Source organism: Buteo buteo, chromosome Z (assembly GCF_964188355.1).
Source record: "Buteo buteo chromosome Z, bButBut1.hap1.1, whole genome shotgun sequence".
NCBI classification, from domain to species: Eukaryota; Metazoa; Chordata; class Aves; order Accipitriformes; family Accipitridae; genus Buteo; species Buteo buteo.
This window is the reverse complement of record NC_134204.1, coordinates 1,984,227-2,010,996: the sequence shown is the minus strand read 5'-3', so window position 1 is coordinate 2,010,996 and position 26,770 is coordinate 1,984,227. Positions and strand designations below refer to the sequence as shown.

The window sequence follows — 26,770 nt, the reverse complement described above, 5'->3', positions numbered from 1 at the left end:
AACCTGAAGTATTGATTTTGAAATGTATAATTGATTGTAACAATAAATCACTGGGCAGTATATGTGCAAAATTGATTTTTCTATTGCAATAATTAATTTGATATGTGCTATAACATATTTATGCAGGGACTAAGCAACTCAATAATGGTAATAAATTGTGTTTGGTCAAAAACTATCCACTGTGATGTGGTTGACTTTTTTCTTTGTCTAAAAATTTGCAATACAGTGCTGCAAGAGATAGTATAGATAGAATTGTGCAATCGTGAGGCCTTGCTCCATGAGAAACCCTTAATACCTTGTATTGGGCTGAGTGAAAATACTAGAAGGATTGGAGACTTGTAAGGAACAGCTGGTACCCAGATTGTTTTAGCAAAGAAATGTTAATGTACGATATCAGCTCTCTTATCAGTCCAGCCCAGTAAATCTGGTGGTTTCTCCTGGACAAATTGATAGAAACTGTAATAAAGAACAGAATGAATAGACATATGGATGAACATGATATGACGAAGAGGGATCAATACAGCTTTTGTGGAGGGAAGTCCTGCTTCACGTGCCTATTAAAGGCCTTTGAAGGAATCATTGAGCACCTGGGCAAGGAGATCCAGTTGATATCATTGGCTTGGGTTTCCTAAAGCCTTTTGATAAGATCCCTCACAAAAGCCTCCTGAAGAAATGCAGTTGCTGCAGCGTAAAGAAAAAGATCCCTTTGTGATAAGCAACCAAACAAAGGACGGAGAGAGGTGTTGGCTTGTCTCAGCTGAGGACCGCTGGCGGTGGAGCTGCCCAGTGATGCGCGCCGGAGTCCGCGCCAGCTAGTGCACAGGATGGAGAGTGAGGAAACAAGGGTTAACAATTTAGCGTAGCAAAAGTGAAAGCTGATTGCTAAAAATCCTTAGAACGCTGAGCGAGTGGGAGGTAAAAGAGCAAATGAAATTCCGTGTGGTTAAATATAAAGCAACGCAAGGAACACATGCGTACCCGCTGCTGTGCGCTGAACTAGCTGCTGCTGCTCGGGAAGGAGATCTTGCTGTTAGAAGTCTGGAAACACAATGGTCTGCGGCGGTAAAAGCACCGCTGAGCGTTGGGGGTTATTGGAAAACGAACAGGGTTGAAAAGAAAACGATCGCTGCAGCGCTGCGCAAACCTGCCGTGCACCCTCCGCCAAAGACGGGGAGGAAGAAAAAGTACAAGAGAAGGTGGCAGGAGTGGCCAAGGACGTGGACTGGCTTCTGTATTGCGGTGACAAAATTCCTTCAGACCTTTCTCCAAGGAGAGAGGTGGCAGAGATGGGTGTCTGGCCGGGTAGGGCTGTGTCGGGACGCATCAGGAAGGGAGAGTTTCAGTTTGGGCTATTAGGCTGAGCTAAAATCCCTCACACAATCTAGGTGAGACAAGCAGTATTTAGAAAAAGTGATTGGTCTTGGTTAATTGCGTTGCTGCTGACTCTGACGAATGGCTCAACAAAAATTCTCTTACGCGTTGGGATCGGCAATAAGTTTATTCCCAAGAGGTTTGACTCTCTTTACTGCACCCTCATTATATCAATATAATGTCTCTGTGAATGTCCGTGGAATTAAAACGGCACAGAATTGTTAGGGCTGCTCAGGTTGATATTTGTATCCTGTGGTCAGAAAGAGGTGACTTTGGCACTTTGGGCTGAAAAGCGAAATGAGTTGCAGTGTCTACTCAACCCCAGAGCTGATGTTTCTAATACCGTAGGTATTCTAGTAGCCTGTTGAAATGAAAACTTCCTGAAAAGGGAGAAAATTTTCTATATAAATTCATTGTCTATATAGCCATCCACTGCTAGAGAATGCACGGTTTTCTTTATCCCAATGTGAATCTTTTTAGATTTGATATGGTTTTGTTCTCAAAGTAACAACTTAGTTGAATACATGTTGTTATTAGAAAAACATAGCCTTTTTTTCTTTTTTCCTTTTTTTAAATTCATTTTATGTGCTTTATTTCTGTCGTTTCTTTGAAAAAAAAAATCAACAATAATATCTCTTCTTTTACAGAGCATCAAAGTTAGCTGGTTGCCTCCACCACCAGGTACTCAAAATGGATTTATTACGGGCTATAAAATCCGACATAGAAAGACTACCCGCAGGGGTGAGATTGAAACACTGGAGCCAAACAACCTCTGGTACTTGTTCACAGGTCAGTGTTCACATGGTACAGCCTTGCAAGGTTTTGATGAATTAAATGCTTTGGGAATAAAATATACTTTCACTTCAAGGGAACATTGATTTCTTTGCTGGCAGGTAGCATTTATTGTGTTGTATGAAGACAGTCTTTATGGTGTTTCTTTTAAACCAATCTTTTCCTTAATGCTTTTATCATATGTTTGTCTCCTGGATTTTATCATTAATGAATTTGAAGCCCCATTTCTTGTGTCCAATATCTTAAGACTTGGATGGTTTTTTAGAGCACTCAGTCAACATCTCCTATTTTCTCATGGGTGCAAAAATAATCGATTTCTCTAGTTTCTTTTCCAAGATTTTCAGTGGAAAATATCTCCTCACAGAATAAAAATTGCAACAGTAGATCATAGAAAAACTATAATTGCAACGAATGAAAGTAGCCAGATGAGTATTGTAAGGGTTACAGTGAATTCTAGTGGGTGAAAATGAATTTCACCTGGGTTCTTGCATTGTGCCCAAGACATAACTGAGAAAGCAGCAAAGCATCAAGGGAGAAAATTAAACTTTGACGAAGTCAGTGGCACCTTTGCCACTGAATTCAGTATAACCGTGATTTCACCTCAAATGACCTGCTTTATGTTTACTTCCACATGTAAATCTGTGAGAATCAGAAGTAATTTTGAATTATATATTTCAGAATAAACAGTATCATTTTTCTGTTTTGGAAGGAAAAGCGGTATTTTCTTTCAAAATTAAATAACAGCAAAAGTAGAACATTTTTATGAGGAAAACTTTAAATACTGAAATCTCAACTTGGTCATCTAACCTAGGCTTTTGAAAGAAGTCCCCATGGGACCTCTTGTGAAGGCTACATAACTGATGGCTGCACAACAAACGAGTACTTTCTGGGGAGCGATAGCACGTTAGGCAAGTTGGGAAGGATCTATTTTCTGGCAGATAAAGTAGAAATAACGATGAAAGCTGCTCAGATGTTGGAGTGGCTGCTGCTGTGACAGCTTAGAGAGAAAAACATGGCGATGCAGTCCAAGTCCCAGAGCAAAGGCACGTACCTCCGTAGCTCCGCTGCCACCGTCCCCGCGGATCCCATCCCCACGGATCCCATCCCCGTGGATCGCGCCCTCGGCGAGGGGGAAAGGCTGCGGGAGGCGAAAGCCTCGGTCTGCCGCGTGGGAGCAGAGCAGGTTAACCTCTGTTGCGGTACATCCCCACGTCCTGAGCGAACTTTTGTTCACATGAATTATTCCGGGCTTGAAGAGCTGTGGGAGTCCTGGTGGGACCGCGGGCTGCAGGCAGCCCCAGCCCTCCTGCCTGCTCCGTGCAGCCCGAAGGGAAGTGCTTTGTTTTACGGAGCTTGGGAATACTTGGTTTAGAAAGCAATTAAGAAAAATATCCAGATCTCGTTATTACCCGCTGCATGCATATTTTGTGATTGCTGGAGACCGAGCTGCGTGGCTCTTCTAAATGGACGTTTTAAATATTAACATGTAGGCACTTCACATCTTTGCTGCAATCCTAGTTGGTAGGCAGGTGCTTTACGGGATAATAAGAACATCTGCAATAGCAAAGGAGTTTAGAGTTACAGTGCAGGTTTTTAAATAGCTGCTATCAATTTTAGAGTAGCCTTCCATGTCAGCTAAATGTTAAACTGCTCTTTTTAATTATGAGTGTTCTTCTCCAGAGAATGTTTGCAATTAAATGAAACATTTTTTTCCTGTGCTTTGTGGTCAGTATAGAGTGAGCAAAAAGATAAACCTATATCCCCACCTCAGGGACTTGGAAGTCCTGTGGCACATTCAGGAACGCCGCAGTAATTGTTTTCTGATGGCTTTAGCCACAGAGGAAAACGTCTATTTCTGAATTCGTGCTTATTTCATAATATTGGTAAGACTTTATATTTTTTGCCTGAACTGTGTGCTCTGAAGTTAATCAGGAGCACCGGAAAGCAAAACACTCGTCACTTGCTAACCTAGTTCCTAGCCTGCACATTTTATCCATAAGGAGAGTGTACCTGCAGTACCCTGCGTGTTAAAAGCAGTGAGCTGTTTTTGTGAAGTGTGCAATTAAGAGATTAGTTATGTAAAACAAATCTTCATTTTTCTACTATTTGGACTTCTATTAATTTTGTATGTATGAGTGCAACCGATGGGAATTACGACCCAAACTAGTCCTGGGCCGGTGCAGCCCTCAGTCAATTTTTGAAGCCTTTTCTTTTGGTCAAAAGTCTCTTTTCCCGCGTGTCTAACGACCTCCCCCCTGGAGCCGTTCCGCTACACCCCTGCCCAGGCATTCCTCGGAGGGTGCTGCCCATACGACATCCCCACGTACGTGGGCCGTATAGCACAGTCTGTAAACTGGGCAGTGAGACACTGCGTGGGGCTGCGGTGTGCTGGGGGAACACGCTTCTACGTATTTGGATATGTATTTTGTATATATACATATATATGTATTTCTATGTATTTCCTTATATATGGCACATCCAGTGGACTATTACTAGAGATTTCATTTTATGCAAAGTCTATTGCAAACTCTGCTATTTTCATTAATTTGTTTTTCTTCTTTCTGTATGATTTTTGTTTGCTTTTTTTTTTTTTTTCAAACAGGACTTGAGAAAGGAAGCCAGTACAGTTTCCAGGTGGCTGCCATGACAGTGAATGGGACAGGCCCCCCCTCGGACTGGTACACGGCGGAAACACCCGAGAATGATCTCGATGGTAAATGCATCTCTTTTAAAAGCTGTTGTCTCCTAAAGCCTTCTAGCCGAGGGGTGTCACTGCAGTTGTCACCCAAGCCGAGGTTGGGGTGAGATGCCTGGGCTCTGAACACCCACCAACAGATGATTTCTTATTCTCTTGGGTCCCGTATGCCTTGGGTTGCATTTCTCTGTCGTCACCAGGACCAAGGAGTCAGAAACCTTTGTTAAAACAATTCTGTGACAGAATTTAGCTCCTGAGCATCATGGCCGTTTGCCATAATACGGTGCAGTGAATCTGTAACTTCATAAATGATAAATGTAATCAATCAAAGAAACAATGGAAATGATGCCAACAATCCTAACAGTTCACTAAGCAAATATTCAAATAGGTCAAATCCTGTTTCCCAGCCTTTATTTGCAGATGTTAGAAATGCAGGTTGGCAACAGACCTGAATAATTAGTGAAAGATGATGGGATGCAGATACCTGAAAACTGTGGGCTGTATAAATCAGTGCAGATGCTGACACAAAAGGGAAGAAAAACACTGAAATGAAAGGGTTAGATAAAATGACTGGAATATTTGAAGTAGTAAAGGAATAAAAGGAGAGTAATGAAAAAGTCTACCTAAAAAAATTAAACAGACTGCAAATCAAATGGAACAAAGAATCTGACAGATGGAAGTCACGGCAAAACTACAGACAATCCATAAGAAGCAAATACATAGTAGAAAGGAGATGAATAGAAAATAAAAGGAAACTGATGAAAATTGCTATGATTTTTAAAACAAAATAAGTCACCTAAAAAGGATCAAAGGCAAACTGGATGAAAGAATAAATAAATAATCAATTTAAATGCACCATAGTACTGATGTTGCCTTTCTTTTGACTGGCCAGATTTCCTTATGATTTCAAAATCAAGCCTTGCAAATTGAAGAATTTCTGCCTTTCCCTATGTTCAAATGCAATTTTCCAGCAGACTGGGAGTGACTGCAGTGCATGGCACGCAAAATGGGAGAACCACTACCTGTGGTTTCTCATCAAGGTTTGAAAGAAGAGGTGATGCTGCTAGACACGGTGTAACTATACCAACGGATCACAACATGCCGCGGTGCATGATGATATCTTTCTAATTATGCTTTGGCTAGACAGCAATTTGAGAAGTGATGTTGTTAAGGTGTAAACAGCTGACTTTTCGCTGGCGAGAGTAAAAGATAAATTCTGAACACACCGCGGTATGCAAAAAGAAAGTAACACATGTGAGCAAATTTTCCTTTTGATTTGCATTTAGTACACACGGCATTCCTTTGAAGTTTTTGTGCCCAAATACAAGTGTGCATGCAAAGACGTTAATCGAGTAATCACAGGAGACATGCGATGGAAGTGGGTGCATGCCGATAAATTCAAGCAAAGCCATCTTGTTCATGTGTTGTATTTACATGCGTTTGCATTTGCAGTAGTGATGAATTATCCTCGTGAAGCCACAGCAGCCTGATGCTGGGAATGCACCGTGTTGCGTACTAGGTACAAATGATCCGACGAACCCTGGGGAAGAATCTACTTATTACTGTAGTTACGCAGAGTCCTGCAAGTGTCAGCTAACCAGGGAAGGGCTGGAGCACAGGCTGGTAACTGCAATTCCCTCTCTGCTGCTCTGGCTAATGCAGTTTCTCTTCCTTTCTCTGGAAGCTTGGTTGGCATCAGGAGCACAAAGACGAACAGTATCCTGGCGAACGGCATCAACTCCCAATGGATAGTCATTTTAATTACTGTCTTTTTTTAAAGTGATTAGAAATCTAAACATTGCTGCTTCTTCAAGGTTCCCTAGAAAGCTCGAATGCCTTTACTGACAGCTGGGAAGGTTTTAAATATTTATTTTAAGCCTCAAATTTTGTGCTTTAAAAAGAAAAAAAATAGAAATTGAAAGCAGTGCTTTCCCCAAAGGGTCTGTTTTAAATAGCTTGAGCAAGGATGCAAGAGAATCTCTGATCAACTCAGCAAAGGTATCCTCCAGGAAAATGGGTTTAGGATGCTTGGTTTCTGATTACTGCATTGAACAGATGGAAGCTGTTATACATATTAGATAGTGATATAGTTTAGCTTCAGCTTTAAATTAGTGCTCTAAGAGCATGACAAGCTGCACTGCTATTATATTGTAATTTATACTGAAAAGTGAAGGGGGAAATATGTGAACAAAATGGGATGAGTAAAAAGTAGCCTGACTTTGTAAAACATACATCTTTGAATGTCTAAGAGAATTGCTAAAGTGACCCAAATGTAAAGCATTTTTCAAGCTTGACAGTAGAATTAGGGACCTTTAAGTAGCACTAAGTGCAGTATTGCCAGGATGGAAGACGTAGGTGCTCAAGCCATCACGTAGAAACACAGCGAAGGACTCGGAGGCACGTGTGAGTGGACGTGGCATCCCAGGAGGAGAAGTCACGGCAAGCTGCGGACACAGGACTTCAGCTTCCATTTTCTGCGAACCTAACCATCCGTAAGGGAAGAGCATAAGAAATGCAGCACCAAGAAATCTGGTTTCATGGGCACATCTACCGAGGAGCTCTCCTCCTGCGTGCCAGCCGCTGGTCTGTGGGGCTGGCTGACATCCACAGCTCGTGGGTCTGAGCGCGGCATTTCCTTACAAGTACCCACAGATTTCCTCACCTGAGAGGAAAGCGAGAAACTCTTGGTGCCGTTAAGAGAGGGACTGTAAATTTGGCTCATTTGGGACTTGGGATGAAGAACTCATTTGGCACTACGTGTAGGAGAATGGGATCTCATGGTTGCTTCTCAGAAGTAGTTCTGGCATCACGTTCAAGCCCAGGAGATACAAAAGTAAATGTATTGATCTAGAACCGCAAGGGAACGATCTGACAAAGAAAGCAGAAATATGAGATGCGTGTTTCAATGAGAATTTGACTCCTGGATATCCGAGTGCTGGAACACTGAAATCAGCAGAGCCATGCAAAGGCTGGATGGTCGTGTTTCCTGAAGAGTTGATGGATTTAGATGTATGGCCGTATGTGATGTTTGACAGAAGTCCTTACTGTGGAAAACATGCTTCGTTGTAAAGAGAACCAAAAAATATTTTGTTTGAGGGGAAAAAAAAATAGTTGATTCTAACATTTAACTTTGTATTTGGGATGTGAGCTACACGACACAAATTCTAAAGTTCTGTTTCAGAATAAGAAAAGTGTTTTTTCCAGAAAATGTTTGAAAGTAAAGCTAATGAAAATGTAACTAAAATTGCTTTATACAGAAAGCTGAAGCAAAAAAGTGCATCTTCAAAAAATAGCTGTGTTTATGAAATGTCAGTATTCAAAGAATAGTTCAAAAATGTTGTTCAACCCAGCTTCATTTTAGAGACTTAATTCGCAAGAAGGGTACCAGGAGTTAAACCGCCTTTAACTTTTTGAAATAAGAAGTCATGATTTAGCTCTGAAATGCATGAATCGCATATTTGAATTGTTTGAAATAAAGAATATGAAATGTTTGAATAAAGTAGTTTTAACCTAAACGGCTGCCTAGAGGTATCTGTACTGCAGTTGAAATCTCTGTGTTGTGTCAGATGTAAAAATGATCATTTGAGGGCAATCGGTTCTTTGAATGCTCTGATCTCCTCTGCTGCCTGAGAATTGCTGCTTTTAGGAATTTTGAGGAATTTTCAGTATTGCTATGTTATCCAGCTTCTCATTTCAAGGCATCAAATTGTTATTTTATCTTTGGGGCTTGTAAGAAATGCTTCTGTCATTTGTTTTTCAAACAGCACTGTTGAGGAATAGCTGCTCAAGTAACTTTTGCTTCTGCATTAGAACAAAGTTTGGGAGTGGAGTGGGGGTAAATGGCAACTTAACCTGACTTACAGTGGCACTACTGGTGCAATCTGTTTCTTCTTTTTGTGAGTAGCAACTTTTCAGTGAATTTTCTTCAACTTTTAAACAAGACCCATGCTTTGCAATTTTAAGGAGTTGAATGCAAAGGACTTCTAAAGTTGCTAGGTGGTTCAGACTGGTAATGTACTGATCAGCCTTCCCTGAAGGTGCAGCAGGTTTTCAGACTACTCTAATGTGCTCATAAGAATTCAACTGAAAGCTCATAAAATACCAAGGACACATGCATGGGACTGGTTATTGAAAAGTGTTAATTCTTTTTTTTATTACCTTTTCCAAGGTTTACAGTGGGAATGCTTCACAACTGTGAAGTGTCTTTTGTTGGAGTTTACATCATCTTGTCCTTGTTGCCTTCCATATAAGCTTTCATCTATTATATTGCAAGCCTTTTTATTGGGGAAAAATAGTAACTTGTCTCTTTCTGCTCTCAAACAGACAAGCTACTGTGCAGCTCCTCTGAAGAGACTTGTGATATGGTAGATACCGGGTAAACTCAAACAAAAGGCATTTACTCATCTAACCTTTACGCTAAAATTAGGCTTGTAGAAGGCAAATAGACTCCAAGTGATTAATTACTACTTAAAGTAATGAATTTTACCTGGGAACACCTGTAAATAAAATATCTCATTCTATTATTTCATTTTTGAAATGTTGATGTATTATTTAAAGCAGCTTCAATGCAAGAGATGCATGTCCAAGAGTTAAATACTTGTTTTCATGGAAAGAAACAGACTATTGCCAGAATATACTAGTATATTGCTAACAAAGTAAACCTTTTTGTTAAATAATCTGTGAGCCCAGGATGACTCATGCAATCAGCTGTTAGGATCCTGCTGAACTTGCAAATAGACTAGAGAAAAGTTGTCCTCCTGGAAATTATTTTGCAGGTCATCTTTCATTTTCCTGCACCATTTTAAATATCTCTTGTAGCCTTACGCTAAAGGTGGGAAGCACCAGGAGATACTCTGTTTAAAACAGGATGAGGCAGCTCGGTGCTCTTGGAAGGGAAGGATGTAGCTCAGAAACCAAATTGCATGTAAGCGCTGCATGTAACTCTGGGGCACCTGGTTGGGCTTTTTGTGCAAATATTTTCATCTAAACTCAAACCTTGAGTAGAATATTAATTTATACTTCTATCTTTCTTTCTTTTTTTAATCCCAGAATCTCAGGTTCCTGACCAGCCAAGCTCTCTTCATGTCAGGCCTTTGACAACAAGTATCGTCATGAGTTGGACTCCGCCGCTGAACCCAAACATTGTCGTCCGTGGGTACATCATCGGCTACGGCGTAGGCAGTCCGTATGCTGAGACTGTGCGGGTGGACAGTAAACAGCGTTATTATTCCATTGAAAATTTGGGTAAGTAATTCTTTTCATTCATTTCATTTCATGAAAAGATGTTCCTCTGAGATTATGCTATTTTTGCAGGTTTATTTTCAGGCAATCGCTGGTGCTTCCTTTATATGTTGCTTTCTTAGGCTGTTTCTGCATTCCATTTTACATTTGGTTCTACCTTCAAAACTCTGGACAGTCTCAAATATGTCAAATTTCTTTGATCAAATGCTCATTTAATTCAGTAGACCTTATTAAGTCGTGTGCTCCTAATACTGACTCCCACTTGTGCAGAGAGCTGGACCTAAAGATGTTATTCCCTGGGCTGCCCCCCCCATGTTTGAATTTAATGGCAATCGCAAAACTCCTATTTTGTGTCTGTCAAAATGGTGCCCAGAGAGAGGTGGTTATTCATTATTCATGGCACAGCCTCTGTGACAGTTCATCTAAATTCTCAGCGTGGTACACAGGGACCTGGATTCTTCCAGTGGTGATGGACTGTTCTCCTAGCACTGGGAAAACAGTTCAAAGTTTAAAGGAAGTCAAAAAGTTTAATGGTTTCCTTACGATTTCTGCCTTAGCACTTCTATTCCAGGTAAAAATGGTAAGTTTTCTGCTTAGTAATCTGGGAATAATCAGCTATTACAGGAAAATTCATTAACTTGGTGCATTAGAGGTGCACAGCTAGACTAGTTATCTCAATTCTGTAGGGCCAAAACTCTTTGGTAGCTGGGGACGCTTTTCTTTGGAATTTGTGTTCTATAGCACCGTGAAACTGCATCATCCAACCTTTTCGCTGTTTCCTCGGGGGAAACCTGGAGAGTAGCGTAAACTGTTTTTACTGTTACTTCATCAAACTTCTCTATGTCCAGGTGCATATTTCATAATGGAGGTATTTGCAAAAAGTCGTGCATAAACACTCCCAAATACTCAGTAAGTTCTACAGAAAAAGGCAGATTTGATAATGTTTTGTGCAAGTGCGAAGTTACTATGCAAAATGGAAAGATATCTGGCTGAACTATGGCAGAAATTTTGTGGAATATAAAGATAAAAGCTATTACTAATGAATGCGTGTGTCTAATAACTAATGGTCAGGATTAAGTGCAAAGTATTTTTTTTAATTCCAAAAGGGATTTAAATTCTCCCAAGCCTATTTTAAGTTGTTTCATATCTCTAATGAGTTTTCAGTTGAGTCTTTCACCATTGTTGACCCAGAAGTACTAGGAAAAAAAAGGAGATGGACAGAGCTATCTAAGTTTTACAGAGTTCCGAATGCTCAGCTCCCGCTAAAAGTGTCTTGATTAACAACTGGAGAAATGTCTTGGGTTTTGTGAAGCTTTAGTGTTTGTTTTCCTTCATGTATTAAATGACCAGTGAATATATTCGCTCATAGGGCCTCTGATAGCCACTACCGTCAGGTGGAAGATATGCTAGGAACAGCTTGCAGATACAAAGCCTTCTCATAGGGTAACTGCACTTGGTATCTGTGGAAAGTTGATGGTGTACTTCAGGTATTAGAACTGTTTCTGTGGATTAAAAGGGTTCTCCTATATTCTTGGCCCTGCCAACAGGCAGAAGTACATACAAAGTCCAGCAAGTCAGGAAGGGTGTTTCGCTAATGTACTTTACTAATATACAGAAGTAACACCCAGACATCTAGAAAATGTCAAGAAACTATTGAGTGTATTAAATATTTAGTTATAAATAATTCGGTCACTGAAATCAGGGTTGGGATTTTTGCTGAATATCCTCCAACAGACTGAGGTTTCATGAACGTTATTAATTATTCAGATGGAAAGTATCTTTTCATTGTACATTTTTTGGTTTGATTGCAAATATTCAAAATGTGAGCACTGTAACTTAATTGTCAGTGTCCAGATAAGCTGCATGCATCTGGTCTCGAACTGAATAAGGATGCAAGCTCTTTGGTTGCAAATCCTGACATGTGCATTTTAAATTCGACTTCTCCAAATGTTCACATGTACAACTTCGGAAATCAATTCCATGAATAATTGCATTAATTAAATTCCATCATTTAAATATCCACAGAAAATGAACCCCAGAGGGATGTGACCAAGGGCCCAGAGAAAGCTTTTAAAAAATTAGAACAGTTGCCAACACTTCCTACATTATTCACCCACTTTATTAGAAACCATTACAAGAAAATTACACAAAATGATGAGACAGAATTCTTTTCCTAATAAAAGTACTGTTTTCAAAAAGGTTATGAATCAAAATGTGCTGCTGGCAGAAATAAGGGGAAAAAGTACTTCCTAGATGAAATGAGGGGAAAAAATACTTCCTAGATGTTACGTGGACTCACCCCACCTGTTGTAAAATTTCCTATGAAACCTGTGCATGAGTATGGTATTCATTGTCATAAATGTGCTATGTGAAAGCGACAATGAAGTCTGATGTCTAAATAAATGATGAACTCCAGTGAGTTTTTCTCTCCCTTCCAAAGACCTCATCCCTTTTGATGCTCGTGGCTTTCAGCGATTACTTCCTTTTGGCTCCCCAGCTCTCCTTTGTCTTGTTAGACAGAGACTGCAGAGAGGTCACCCCACTTCGCCTCAATCCAGTCTGTGATGTATGTAGCTGAAAAATTGAGGTTTTGCAGCTTCCTGAGGTTCACTGCAGTTTTTATTGTTGCTTTGTATGCTATTTTGAAGCGCACTGCAAACCTACGTATCATTTAGATTCTGGAGTCGTAGATTCTTTCATTAAAGAGCAATCAGATTTGTTTGACATCAGCTGCCTTTCAGAAATCCTGCCTGACTCTCACTTATAGTCACCGTTTTCAGCCACAGATGCCCAAACCCAGCAATCCAGGTCCATGTCAGGCATTATTTTACTGCTATAAGCTCGTGCCGTAGTCCTGAGAGAAATGATGGGGAAGAACTGCTCTGGTAAAAGTAGTGCCGTGTCGGGTTGAACAGGGACATGAAACACCCTGACACCATACGTGTGCGCATACATGCACGCCTGATCTTTTTCCTGGGAATGATTTTCTTCTGTCTGTGTTCAGACCCACACAAAAGCACCTCCTGGACATCTTTCCAAAGCCCTTACAGTTGAGGGATCGACAAGAGGGATGCACGTCGGTATTGGAAGTTGAAGCTAACAGCCCCCAGGCTGGCTCACTGGCTTGATTCCCTTCCCAGCATCCGCGATACAGTTGCCCTGGAAATTCCTGCCTTCGTGATCCCCCTTTGTTTGGCGGTTCCTGCCGTAGATGTGCTATAGGGTTGCTGTGGCAATTCCTGCTTGTTGGATATGTAAGGCTGCAGTTCCTCGTGCTGGTATTTGTGTAGGTTTTGTTCCTCCTTCCCTAATTTGTTTGTGCAGCCACGGGTCGTTGTTGGCCACCTGCACGCGCGTCCTATGAATACGGATGGTTGGGTACCATTGTTATGAATGTCTGGAAATACAGTAATTTGTTGTAATTTGCATTTTTATGCGAAATTCTGTAATTCTCAAATCTAATCCTAAATGACTTACTACTATCATAAAAGTTGAGGCAGAGTCAGAAACAAAACTTAGTCCATGCTTTAAGCTCAGGTCTGTTGATGTTCTCTGCAGCCAGGCTGTAAAGAAGATGGGTAGCTTCACTTGTGGTCGTGGTATGTCAGCGTTTGGTGGTGAAACCTTTGTGATAAAACAGAACTAACGATAAACTCTCTGACCTACTCTCTAGACTGGTTATTTATTTTACCCAACTTCAGGTGTTTAACTGAGTCACCTGAGTTTGAGCCATATCAGCCCATGTTACTTCTCTAGTCCCTCAAGCAAGAAAAGAACAGCAAGGATGGTTCAGCCCATTCAACAGCTCCATCATCTGACTTTTTCTCCCTGTTGACCATGGCAGATGTCCGTAATGGTAACTTAGCCGTGGTGTGCGTTATTACGCATCAGGATTTGTAATTCAAGAGCTGACGATGAAATTCCAAAGATCTTTGCACCTTCAATCTGCTGCTGCTGATCGACTAAAAATGCTTTCTGTGTAGTACTTACTGGTTTTGGATATGGGAGTCAGATACCGAAGTCTCTTTAGAAATCCTATCAGACACTTTACTGCACCTTTATAATCGTAAATACTTTTAAAACTCTGCTTGAAAGTACAAGGCTTGGAAGCAATGGACAGTCTCCTTAAGTAGATCACCCACAGGGGAAGGATGGAGACCTACACGCTCACGGAGTGGTCTGCTTTTTAATTCCTTCCCTCTTGCTAATGCAAGTGTAACACCAATATGCTCAAGTTGTACGGCAGCTTTGCATCACATTTTCAGGTACTTAATTGGTTACTGCCTTCAAGCAAAACTTTTTTAATGCCTGAATGAGCCTGTACTGGAGCTGTTACAGCACTTGTCTGAGTAGTACACTTCAGCGACTGAATAAATCACTTCAAAAACATGAAGAAAAGTACTCAGTCTTTCATAATAGTGATTGAGAACTTTATTCTGTGTGATGATCATCTTGAATACAACTATATAGAGGTAACACTTGTGCTCTAGAATGAATTAGAGTGATTTTCTTATGACTGAGTGGTCATATTGCCTTGGAGACACCTCCACAGGTGCAGAAGAATATAAGAATATCCAAAGACTTCAGCTTTGTCAGTGAAGAATTTGTTGTATTTTCTTTTTGTAGTGTATGAAAGATATTTGATGTCAGTCTCATAAATTTCAGGAGCAAGCATCCCCTGCTCTCATTCAACCTTTTCTGTGACAGAGATCAGTGCTTGACTGACTCTGCAATGAATAATTCTAACAAGGAGACCCACTTCTAGTGAGCCACTTCAGTTTGTTTTCTTTCTGTTTCTTTTAATATTTTTTAAATCTTTGCTTGTGATTATAAATGGCAAGGTTATTGGCTGAGTAATGGTGGGTTTAACAATATCGGAAGAATTCACAGATGCCAATTCTGATCTTTTACGCCTAAGAAGTAATGATTTCTGTACTGATCCAGCTCAGAAGGCATTAAGCATGGTAATGAACTGACTGGGCTCATGTCCATGGAGCTTCGTATTAAAGCTTACTCAGGAAATAAAAGTTTAAAAGAAAAGGGAAGAAGTAAGCCAAGGAGATTTCTGTTTACTGATTCTGCAAACATAAACCCCCAAATATCTGGAACACCACACTAGCTGTAATAATTTGCATAAAACTTTTAGTATAGATCATAAAGCTGTATTTTTAATTAATGTATTGGAAAAATGAAATGTGGTAACTTTATCATAGCATATTCCAGTACATTATAACATTATCGTATCATGCCCGGATATTTGGATGACTCATTCTGGGATATTTTAACCACTTACTGGGATAATGGGAAAAAGTTGGAGGCTGACGTGAGTAGGGTGGTAGGCTGAGCGTAAGGAGACCCGGCGGACGACCGCTAGCCTCCCAGTGCTGCACGGCGTGGCCTCCGCCTTTGCTTTATGTTAGTGACATCCCAACAGCAAAAATGCTTTAAAAAAGCATTTGAATAGTAACAATAGAATAATTCTGCAGCTGATGACAGGGTGTTTGCACCACGTGAGACAAAACAGAGAGATGCAGGTTTGAAAACCTGAGACTCAGTTTTAAGCTGATCACAAAAGGTAGTTCCTCTGGCGTCCATAATAATACTTCCATCTGTAAAATGCCCTAGGTCTTTCCATGAGAAAATGTGTATAAAAATTATTATTTTACAGCTCTTCAAACCATTTAAAAACTAAACGTGATGGGAAAGCTGCACCAAATTCTAGAGTCTTACAGAAATGTGGACTTTCTTCTTCAGAGCACATCCCTTCCTCCCCCCTTACGTATGTGAGAAGAGAAGAACAAGGCGTAATTTTAGAAAGAGTTTTTAAGTACAGTTGCCTTTATGTGATCTAAGAAAAAGCTACATTCATCTCCCTGAGTGTGTAGGAATTCGTATGCACCCTCTTGAAAGAGTTTGATTGCGAAGCTGGAGTGCACATCTTGAAATACTATTTTCATGTCTCTTTTTAACTTGAACCTTTGATCCTCCTGGCCCAGCAATGAAAGCAAAGTGCATAATATGCAGCAAAATCTAGCAAAGACTTTTCAAAGTTACTCCCTCTCCTCCCATAAAGCCTGAAGCTACGCACATCTGAAAATTTTAAGCTCTGAAGAGAAAATCTAATGGATGTGAGCAATTTCTGCTTAATTAGTAGTTTGGAGATTAGAGCTACCATATGAATAATAAGAACGTATTAACAGCTCACACCGGTAAGTCATTTTATAACGCTGGAGGGGGTTGCACTGTCTCCCCTGGTCTATACGGACTGGTGCAAGGGACTATACAGCACGGTGGGAGTTGGCAGCCGGGGTGGTCTTGTCTTTGCGCGCCGTGATGCAAGTGTTACTGTTCAGCTGATGCGTGAGCATTTTGGATGGCACAGATGTTCAACTTTACAGATCCCTGCATTATTCAAGGAATAAAACTTAAAAAAAAAATCGACAATTACAAGTGACAAGAAATGAAGATAAAGCTTTTAGATCTGAATTTATATTTTAACAAAACATACCAGTAGGAATACAAAGGGTTCCATCAAATTCACCTTCAATCTTAACTGCGAATCAGGGAGAGAAAGAAGGTTCTTCATTTTCTTTAATCTTTGCAGATGACAGTTGTGGATTATAACAAAGACATGAAAGGGAACAAAAAAGCTTTTTAATGTAGTTTTGGGTTGTTTTCTTCCCTTTGCATTTTTAATACAAAATGGAGCAGCAAAAATCAAACAAAAATATGTTAAATTTTATGCATCTCACTGTTTCCCTCATAGATCACATTAAAGCACAACACTAACAAGTAGAGGCACTTCGAGACTCCAGGGACTGTTCATTTTCTTTCTTGCCTTTGAAAACTGACTGTCATTTAAAGAATGCTGCCATTTCTGCAAATACTTCATGCAACAATTTTCTTTCATTTCTCCCTGACTTTGCTTTCTTACAGAGTATGGAGAAGTTGCTCCCAAGCAAAGGGTCAGTGTGTGATCTATGCATTATTTATATTACAAACAGATCTTGCGTAACTCCCCCAAATCAGATATTGTGTGGATTTTAACAGTGTCCTCGTGTTAAAGTGAATTTTAGTCTGCCCATATACCTATGTGTAGGAATCTGCTCATACACTTCACTCTGGCTGACTTTCTGTAAGGCTTTCTAGTTTGTTTATGCCTCAATTCTCCAGCTGTAAAAACCAGCTAAACAGGCTTTTCTGACAAAGTGTTTAGGATCTATTGACAACAGATGGAACAGAAGAGCTGAATATTTCCCTTCTTCGTTGGTAAAAACCAGAATGCCGAAGAATAACTCTTAATCCCAAATTATAATATAAATAATGCAGATAGCCAAGAATATTTTTTTTCTTTATACTCCTTCATCAACCACAAAAAAAAGGAAGCTTTGTTGCAAGGTGTAGTTTTCAGGGAAAAGGGCAGATACAACACTCTGCCTTCTGGATTGTCACTGGTCTCTCAGTCGTGGATGCCAAGGAGATCAAAACAGCTAAGTGACCCAGGCTTATGGATGCACGTTTGCTTGGATGAAAGACTTATTTGTTGCAAAGGAAAGCACAACCTCTCCTCACGGTGCGACTTTCATTGTTATTTTTTGTGTACGAGTGCCTGAAGAAACTTTGCCCGCACACAGGTTAACCTTCCTGCTACATTAATGGCGTTTCCTCTGATGTCAGGAAGCATCTCGAGTCACAGCTATTCATTTTTTATTCATTTGTCCATATGTCTTACACTTCATTTCTGCTACACTACTTTACTCTTCCTGAGTTTGTCTGCATTTGTAACATCAATAACAAATGTATGTGATACACATAGGGATTTTTTTGTTGTTTCGCATCCCTACCGACACAGAGTGCACTGAGCTTGCAATGCACCATGGGAGTTGTAAAGGTTCACATCTCCGCAGGAGACAAGACCTATTTCTAAGCATGTTCAAATTACAGTCTTTCCTCAAAAAAAAAAAGCCCTGCACACTTTGTTATAATGCACAGAGGACGTAGCTCGCAAGAGAAATCAGCAAGCAGGCATAATATATGATGAGATGACATCTTAAAAACAACTGTAAATATGGATTTGTTGTTCATCTCCTGAACTACATTAAAATAAAAGCACTTAACAGATTCTCATTATGAATTCTCTTTGCTCTGTTAAACACTTTCTCTAGCGTTTTAGAAGTTAAATGTTTCCAGAATCAGCCTGAGTACCTATAAATATACAGGCACCCCCAGAATAGCGAGGCACATCGTTGTCGCCCAGCTGCAGCGATGTGTTTTGATGCCACGACCTTCACTGCTTCACTGCAGGGTCTTGTCCTCCCTGCGCTGCACGGTGCTCCCCCAAAGGCGCTAGGGCTCCAGGTAGGTCGATGTTGACTTTTTTGGGATGATTCGCTGAGAGATGTCTTGCCAAGGGGGACAGCCGGTGAGAAGACAAGGAGGTCCAGTTGCTGAAGGATGCTGCTGGAGCTCACACTGAAGCAGAGTAAGGCAAAACCCCGGGTGTTGCTACCTAACCAAATTTTTGGAAGATGACTGGAGTCCTAGTTTATCATCCAGAGAGCTAGGACGTGCCTTCAACAGTTGTAACAGAGTCAATGGTGAGACTGGATTAAAAATTACAGGTTAGGTTGTATTCATTTGACATGTAGATGTGTAGGACCTCGCTCTGTCCCCTGTCCCTCGCATCTCTGGGAAGCAGATGGGCAGAACTGTGCTCCCCAGGGACAACTTTCAGTTAAATATAGGAAATATTTTAAGCGTGTCTATGTATTAATGTTTCTTTGTTATTTGTGTTACAGTAGCGCCCAGAGGTTCGAGGTGAGATCGGGGTTTCATTGCGTAGTTAACATAGAAACACAATGTAAGACTCTACTTCAAAGAGCTTATAGGCAAAAGACTAAAGGAAATAGAAAAAAAAGAAAAGTTAATACTGTAGGGACTGAAAACATACAAAAACCAGTGACTTATCCATCATTTCTTGCGAAGTTTGTGACATACTGCAGACGTGAATCCAAGTTTCTGCTCTGCCCTGTATTTCCTCTCAAAACCAAATGGTTTTGTCTAAAAAGGGCTTTAACACTCAGGTGGGAATTTTCCCAGGCCAATAGTTTCACATTTTGATGCCTCAGTCAGCAATCTACATTGCTCTTTCAGATCCTAAACAGAACGAATTGATTTTCAGGAGATGCTGGTACTCCTGATGCTTCAAATATCATGTTAGTTAGCTGATTTTGTTTAAACATTGGATGAAACCTTTTGGCATGGAAATAATGTGCCCAATTTCCAAAACTTACATTTTGTGCTTTCCATTCACAAAGAAGATACCAGACCCATCCTCTGGAACCTTGGAAAATGCATTCTTGAATTTTACAGCATCTGGTAAGTTTAACTTAATTGAACAAAGTTCTTCTCTGTTATTATGGATTGTTCAGTTTACCAGAAGATGTAAATATATGCTAATTTGGTTGTGTTAGAAAAAGGATAATTCATTGGTAGGTCTCTTATTTTCTTGAAAGCAATACATGAGCTCTTTATTACCCATTTTAGCCTTTCTGGTAGTGACTTCTTTCTAAATTACCTAATACATTCGATGAAATAACATCACAGAAATTATCACCTCATCCACCACTGAAATGCAGCCATTGCTGATGTACAAGAAATGCCTAGAAGGAATAAAATAAAACTGTTTTTCTCTGGCTGACAACATAGGAGAAACTCATTTGCAGAATTTCACCATGATAGTCTATTCTAGTGGAATATTTATAGTTAAATTTGCTAATATGATTAATAGTTTGGGGTTTGGGTTTGTTTTTTTTAATGTGGATATAATTTCCCTACATTGTGCTAAAATTTGCTTCTAAGCTTTGCTCTCCAGGGCAAGCGTATGCTGTCCAAGAGGTGGAATACGTCACTTACTGTTTCTTTTAACGCACTTTAATCTGCTGGCCGTTAGGTGCCCAGTGGATATTTGTAAAATCAGAGTCAAGGCACCTTTCTTTTTGGGTGACGGTGTACAGTCCATTGCTTGAGGGTAATTTCTGCACAGAGGAGGCCAAATCTCCCCTTGGGCTTCCCCCCCCCCGCCCAGGCAAGGCGCTGCTGTTGCTCTAATGGCATATGTGGCACGGTTTGTTACGCCTGGATGCCTGACTAGCCTGACACTGCAGCGCTCAAAGCACAAATTTATTTAGTAGCCTGCTGAATGCAGAATGTTTCCTCCAAGGTCTGACCCAGGTGTGAAGAGATTCCCTCGGAATTTGCCTCCGGAGGATTCCCTCCGAGCCGTCTCACACAGCAGGAACCCCTCCTGCTTTGGGCTTTTTTGTTGTGGCACTTCTAGTTGAAAACTTGAGTGTAAACCATGCTTTGGGTTCCTTAATGCATGTAGGGTGGTTCCCAATTCCCTGGGAACGTTCAACCCCAGCCCTGGCTGCAACCCTCCGTTTCAGGTCCAGGTTACAGAAGTACACTACATCTGACTGCGATGTTGGAAGTGCTTTACCCTCTCGATTTCTCAGAATTCGGTAACCCTTGTCTGCAAGAGTTTATACTTCAATTTGACATTCGTCCTATAGAGAGATTACTTTTTCCTGGCAATAAACTAGTGTGACTAGGTCTAGGAACTGGTACTGGTACTACTGATTACTAGGCGTAATGTTTTCACAAACCCAAACAGCAGTAAATGAGATAGTTCTCTGGTTGCTTTTTGAGATAATTGTAGTGATGGCTTTTCTGCCCTGTGGAGGGTCTTTCAGCATCAGTGGCAATGGCAGGACACGCAGGGCATAGACATAATTCTCTTGAAGACCTTTTCTCTTTTAATAGGGCATTTCCTGCAGGAGTTACTCTGCTTGCAACAAAAGCTAGCATTTGTGTTTCTGCTCCTTTCTTTGCTGATAAAGTGAGTCAGTATGCTTTTGGCAAAGCAAACGGTGAGAGCAACATAGAAGGCAGGAGAGTCCTATGTCAGCAGCTGGCTTAGAACTTCCTCCTCAGGTTGGTATCAAGGCCAGGTTCCTGCTCTCATCGTGGCTGTGGGAGCAGGTATTAATTACCACAGAATGACTTAGGTTGGAAGGGATCCCTCAAGTCATACGGTCCAAGTCTTTGTTCAAGCAGAGCCAGCTTCAGAGGGAGCTCTGGGTCACACCATTGTCCTCTGCAGCTGACTGCTCAGCACCTCCACGGATGGGTGTTCCACAGCCTCTCTGGGCCCCCGCCGCAGCGCTTGACAGCCCTCATATTTATTTTTTTCCTAATAACTAATAGGAATGTCTCTTGCTGCAATTTCCACCCTGTCCTTTTACTGCAGGATATTGTCAGAACCCATCTGTTTTGACAAGATATCTTTGTTTCTACTTTGTCTACAGGGAGGCTATAGCTTCTCGTGATGGATACCTTACTACTGTCTCTGCCATCCCAAGGGTAGACTTCTGTGGCCTACAGTTAAAAATAGCTTAGTAATGGGGGGAAAAAAGTGCAAAAGATGGCAGCTTTTCCTCCTCAGCAAGCTGTGGCAGCATGAGCACGTTATTATACTGTGCTTATAGATTCACGCTGATGCTCAAGCAGAGTAAAAGGGATTAGACCTCAATGAAGTTCTACTTCACTTTTGGTTAGGATCAGGAAAGGCACTGACAAAGGTGTTGGGAGAAGATTATTGAACATGTAACTTATCTTTATTGCTATTTCATTGGCGACATTGCATTAGAAGAAATTCAAATGTTTTTAAGTGCAAGGCAGTAGCTCTGAGTAGTATGATGGGATTGAACAACGTTTTCATGATGAGCAGGAGACCCCATCTTAGCTTCGGCTCTCCCAGGGTACCCATCTGTAGAGCACTCTACAGGTCCCTCGTGCCAGCTAATTGTTAAAATGGGAGATGAGAAGAAGACTTGAGAATGAATTTTTATTTGAGAGAGAAAGGAGCTGATCTGGAAAATCAGCCAAGTGCACTACCCTCTTCCCAACCCTGTAGTTTAAAGTGAGGAGCTTTCCTCAGATTGGAGTTCACATCTAGTTGTCAAGCATTTATTTTATATTTATAGTTTAAAGACGAAGTCAAATTATACATGAAAAGTCAACATTTGTCAAAAGACCCCATGTAATGGCTGTAGAGGTGTCACAATTTTACCCTCTTAAAGAAGAAGATAACAGTAGTATCTTGAATGAGTTGGTATTTGTTGATTATTTTCTTTCCAGTAACAACTTCTGTCAGTAGAAGAAATGGATTTTGTTCATGCTTAGTTTGAACTTCTTGTCCTTTTTTTTTTTTTTTTAAGTTGAACTGCAGAACACAACTTTATTTCCAGAGCATGTTCCTCACCAACACTGACATGGGGTTCTTGGTTGATGCTCTAATTAAAGCTGAATTCTTTGCTCTGCTTCTTCAAAGGCAAGAAGAGATTTCTTCTGCCAGAAAAAAAGCATATAATTGTCTCCCACTGCTGCTCCAGAATAGCAAATACAAATGGTAACATCATTGTTATAGGGTTGTGTTCCTCGCTGTGATGAATAGGAGTCAGTGGAGAAAAATTCAGAATTTACCTCTGAATTCTTGCAACTGCACTGCAATCGGCATCTCTAAAGCCCTTGTTTCTTTGTTTCTTTGTGTTGTTTCTGCCAGGAGCGCTAACGACCCTTCTGTTCCATTAGCAGCTGTGCTTATTATCAGGTTTACACTAAAAAGCTTTCCTCATTTGAACTCCCACTCCAGTCAGTGGCACTTCACCAAAAAGAGCACCAGAATGACCCCGTAATTATTATTAGTATACAATGCAGTTTAAAAAGCAACTGTCTGTCACGTGATAATATTAATGCTTTTTCATTTTTTCATTGTATTGGGCTAAACTGAACTCTAATACTGTGTTCAAACACTGTACCATGGCAAATTGCCTTTTTCCCTCTTATCTAAAGGAGACTCAAGCAATTATTTATTGCTCCAGTTAGCAGCAGCTCAAATTAACCACCTGAATTTTTCATGTTTTTAACAGAAAGCTACAGATCGCATCCTCATCCCAATCTTAGCTCATTTTTGCAAATGTAACCTTACCCAGCCTAGTTATAAACATGAATCATATGTCAGCCTGTTCAATTTATAAAATTTGATGGACTATATATTGTGCTATATGGGCAGTTGTAATGAAGTATGTGCTATATAGTCTCCATTTTTAAATTTTCCATGAACTTATCACATTTTTCCGCCTAATTTATCAATTTCCGTGAGTGTATTTTTCATGATCAAATTAATAGTAAATCACTCATTTTGCGTATTCATTGTTGGGAATTCACAATGTATTTTGATTAGATGTGACAGTTCTATGGGGTTGTGGGGGTTTTGACAGTAATTTCTAGAATCGGGTTTCTCCGGTAATCTTCCACATTCACAAAGTCAGTGTTCAGGGTGACATTCTTTTCTGACTAATGTCTTGTTATTTAAAATTTAAGTCAAGAGAAGTCCAGACATCTGTGCTCTGGCCATCGTCAGTGGAGATAGGTACCAAACCTTAGAGGCTGATTTATCTTATATTTCTTAAATATCTATCTTAGTATGGGATGAATTGTCATACAGAGGTGCTTGTCTCTTCAGTCGCTGCAGGGACAGCCCTTATGAACTAAACCACGTGCCTAACTTACAGAAAGCAGTGGGATTAATCCACTGTCTGTCTCTACGTGTCCTCTTCAAACTGGGCACTGAGTTCACTGCTGGTAACAGCAAACACCTGGTACATCTCAAAGTCCTAAAACTTCATCTTTTGGTATTCTTCCCTGCATTTCCCAAAGTCTACCCTGTGACTGGTCTGTATTAACCCCTAGTGTCACTCTGCCAGACGTCTTTCAAAACTCCTAAATAAGCACAACGACTGGGACGTGGGTAGAAGGAAGAGATGGAGTCGGTCTAGACTGTGCATGTGAATTTCTTTTTCTTCTGCTGAAACTACTGAATGTGACATTATTAAAGTCTCAGCTAAATAATGACTTCTTGTCTCAATAAATAAATCTTTGTGTGGAATCTGGAGAGTTACAACACTTAGTTAAATTAGAAATTAAAAGTAGTATGCTAATACATGGTGGAAATCATATGAAAATATATACTACGTCTCTCTGAATACAAAATTATTTCCTTATGACTAATGATATTACAGTGAGTACCAACTGAATTAATAACCGTACAATACTTAGCACAGGGAGTTATTAATGCACCAGTCATTCATCTGGCAATTTTTAAAGTTTAGCTCTTTTGTGATAGAAGCACAGAAGTCACCTGAATATTAAACAAATATGTCACTGTTTCTTCTGGACATAAAATTAAGTACAAAATATGTGGGTAGAAAGGATATTAGTAACAATATGCAATAAGTACTTAAAGATTATTTACTCATTTCAGATTCACTGTAATGGTATTAATCATACTGAGCTGATTTGATGTTAATGTAGATGAAATATGTAATTCTGCAGCAGGTCTTTTGCAATGTCACGTTAATAAATGCCTCCTCACGTGCAAACATTTGTTATTTCTTGCTGAAGAACTTTGAGAAGGTGGTTCCCATCTTTGGCAGGTGTATGAGCGCCCGATGTATTCAGGTGCAATCTTCTTCTGTACAAATAGAATTAACAGCTAAGAAAAAAAAAGGGGGGGGGGGACACGACAAAGTATTTCACCTGGGAAAAAATCAGGAAAACGAATCGCCTTGTTCTTCTCAGAAAACAGTAGCAAAAAACCAACATGGAACTGGTGTGCTCACTTCACTTTGTTTTTATTTAGGGACATATTTAGAGTAGCCCCATGGTAAACTAGGACACACAAACCAGCGCAGCACGTCCGTGCAACCCTGAAGTTAATTCCCGTGTGTTATTTCTTGTCTGCCGCATCCTTCATCTTTACAACATCGCGCGAGCAGTTCTCAGGGAGGTAAAACGGCTTATTACCCACTTCGTTCTGACATCGAGGAATGAGGGAGGGAGGGAGGCTTTTTGCTCAGCGTCCAGGAATCGACCCCAGGGGTGCGTGCCCTGTTCTGGGCTGGGTTCAGGAGCACGAGTTCCACCCAAGCTGCGCCGGAGAGCCGGACGCCTGCGGTTCACCGCTACGGACCTCAGGATCCCAAGGCAACGCGTGGCTGGTGACCCTCAACCGTCTCTTCCCACGTCATCCCCCAGACGCCAACGTGTCCTCGTGAAGGGCTGCATGGGGTTGGATGCTTCCCTGCCCGCCGGAGCTCAGCACCACGGCCCCAGCTCCATCCAGCAGCCGGTGGGAAGGCACTGGTACCCCGCAGCATCCCTCGTCTCCGTCTAGCACCGCGTCTGAGGCTTCGTCTGCTCGGAGCGGTGGGTCAGGAGTTAGGGACGATGCGCAAAGCGGGTTCCAGGTTTGTTACGCAGGCAAAGCTGCAGGTGATTTAAAGGAGAACGTCAGGTCACTGTTGGTGAAGATGGCACCAGGGGATTGAGATCAATAAAGCCTTTGGAAGGGAAACGAAAACGATGGGCAGCAGTCATGCTCGTCACTTTGCACAGGCATTTGTTTAACTTTGTATTTTTTTTTCTCGCTTTTCAGGAAAGCGCTCATCCATTCTGCATCCCAAATCTGACATTAACAATGCATGCTTTGTTTTGCCTTATTTGTTTCCTCCTGCAGAGCCGAGTTCCCATTACGTGATTTCCTTAAAGGCCTTTAACAACGCAGGCGAAGGGGTGCCTCTGTACGAAAGCGCGACCACCAGGTCGATGACAGGTGAGTTGCAAATGCTGGTTCATAATCTGCTCCCCGTCAGTGAACGTTAGCCTTACAAAGGTGCACGCTAGGCAAAACATTTTGGTCAAGGCAATGGAAGAAAAGAGCTCTGCAACCTCCAGGTCCCTGCTAGAATAAATCAGCTTCATTTTCTACTTTATTCTAACTACACAGATAGAATGAATTATTTACCCTTCCCAGAAATTGGCTGTATGAATTTAACGGGATGCTCATAAGCGCTTGCTCTTTGATGCAGGTTGGCTTGGGAGAAGCATGGCTCCCAACAATTTAAATATTTAAAAATCAGGGCAGAACAGTGGTGAATAGCTTTGCTGAGTTAAGCCCAGATGAAATTATTTTTGTTTCCTTCATTTTTAAAGCAGTTTAAATTAAAATGAATTAGTTAAAAACACACTCTCATCATGCACATCTACAAGAGCATGTAGAGGGGTTGCAAAAGGTGAAGGAACGTACTGATGAGATTTTCCTGGCAGGATTAGGCTCGCAGAAGGGATTACCTGGCAGCAATGGAGCAGGGTGCTTTTAGGCAGCTGTTTTTCACAGATGCATTGTTGGGACGCTAGCAAAGTTCTAAAATCAGAATTACTCTCATGTAGCACTGCCTTCCAGACTGCCTTGTGGTTTTTCTGCAATCACTGGTGGGTGGATGGGACTGATGAGGGGTTAAAAGAACAAAACTGAACAAAAAAAAAAAAATAAAAAAATTGTTTTTCCTCTGGAGCGACACCATCATTTGGTGAAGTTTTTTCTCGCGTTTCACCCATGGTGTTCAGAGCTGCCTGGAAAGGGAGCTGTGTCACTGAGAGCAAACCCCATCACTGACGCTGGCTTGGGTGGACCACGAGGAATAAATCAACCAAATTGTACTTCTGTGGCTCTACAAGGAAAAACAGCTTTTACCATATGGTTTTGTG

The 26,770-nt window shown here is 40.9% G+C and overlaps 1 protein-coding gene across 1 annotated transcript in view; it reads left to right on the top strand.

Moving 5' to 3' along the window:
• The window catches only part of DCC (DCC netrin 1 receptor), a 571,119-nt gene that overhangs the window by 475,416 nt on the left and 68,933 nt on the right, over positions 1–26,770 (top strand). The window contains exons 13-16 of the mRNA XM_075020576.1: positions 2,019–2,160; positions 4,766–4,876; positions 9,908–10,102; positions 25,740–25,835. Of these exons, the coding sequence (XP_074876677.1) occupies positions 2,019–2,160; positions 4,766–4,876; positions 9,908–10,102; positions 25,740–25,835 (544 nt within the window). The remainder of the gene's footprint in view (positions 1–2,018; positions 2,161–4,765; positions 4,877–9,907; positions 10,103–25,739; positions 25,836–26,770) is intronic.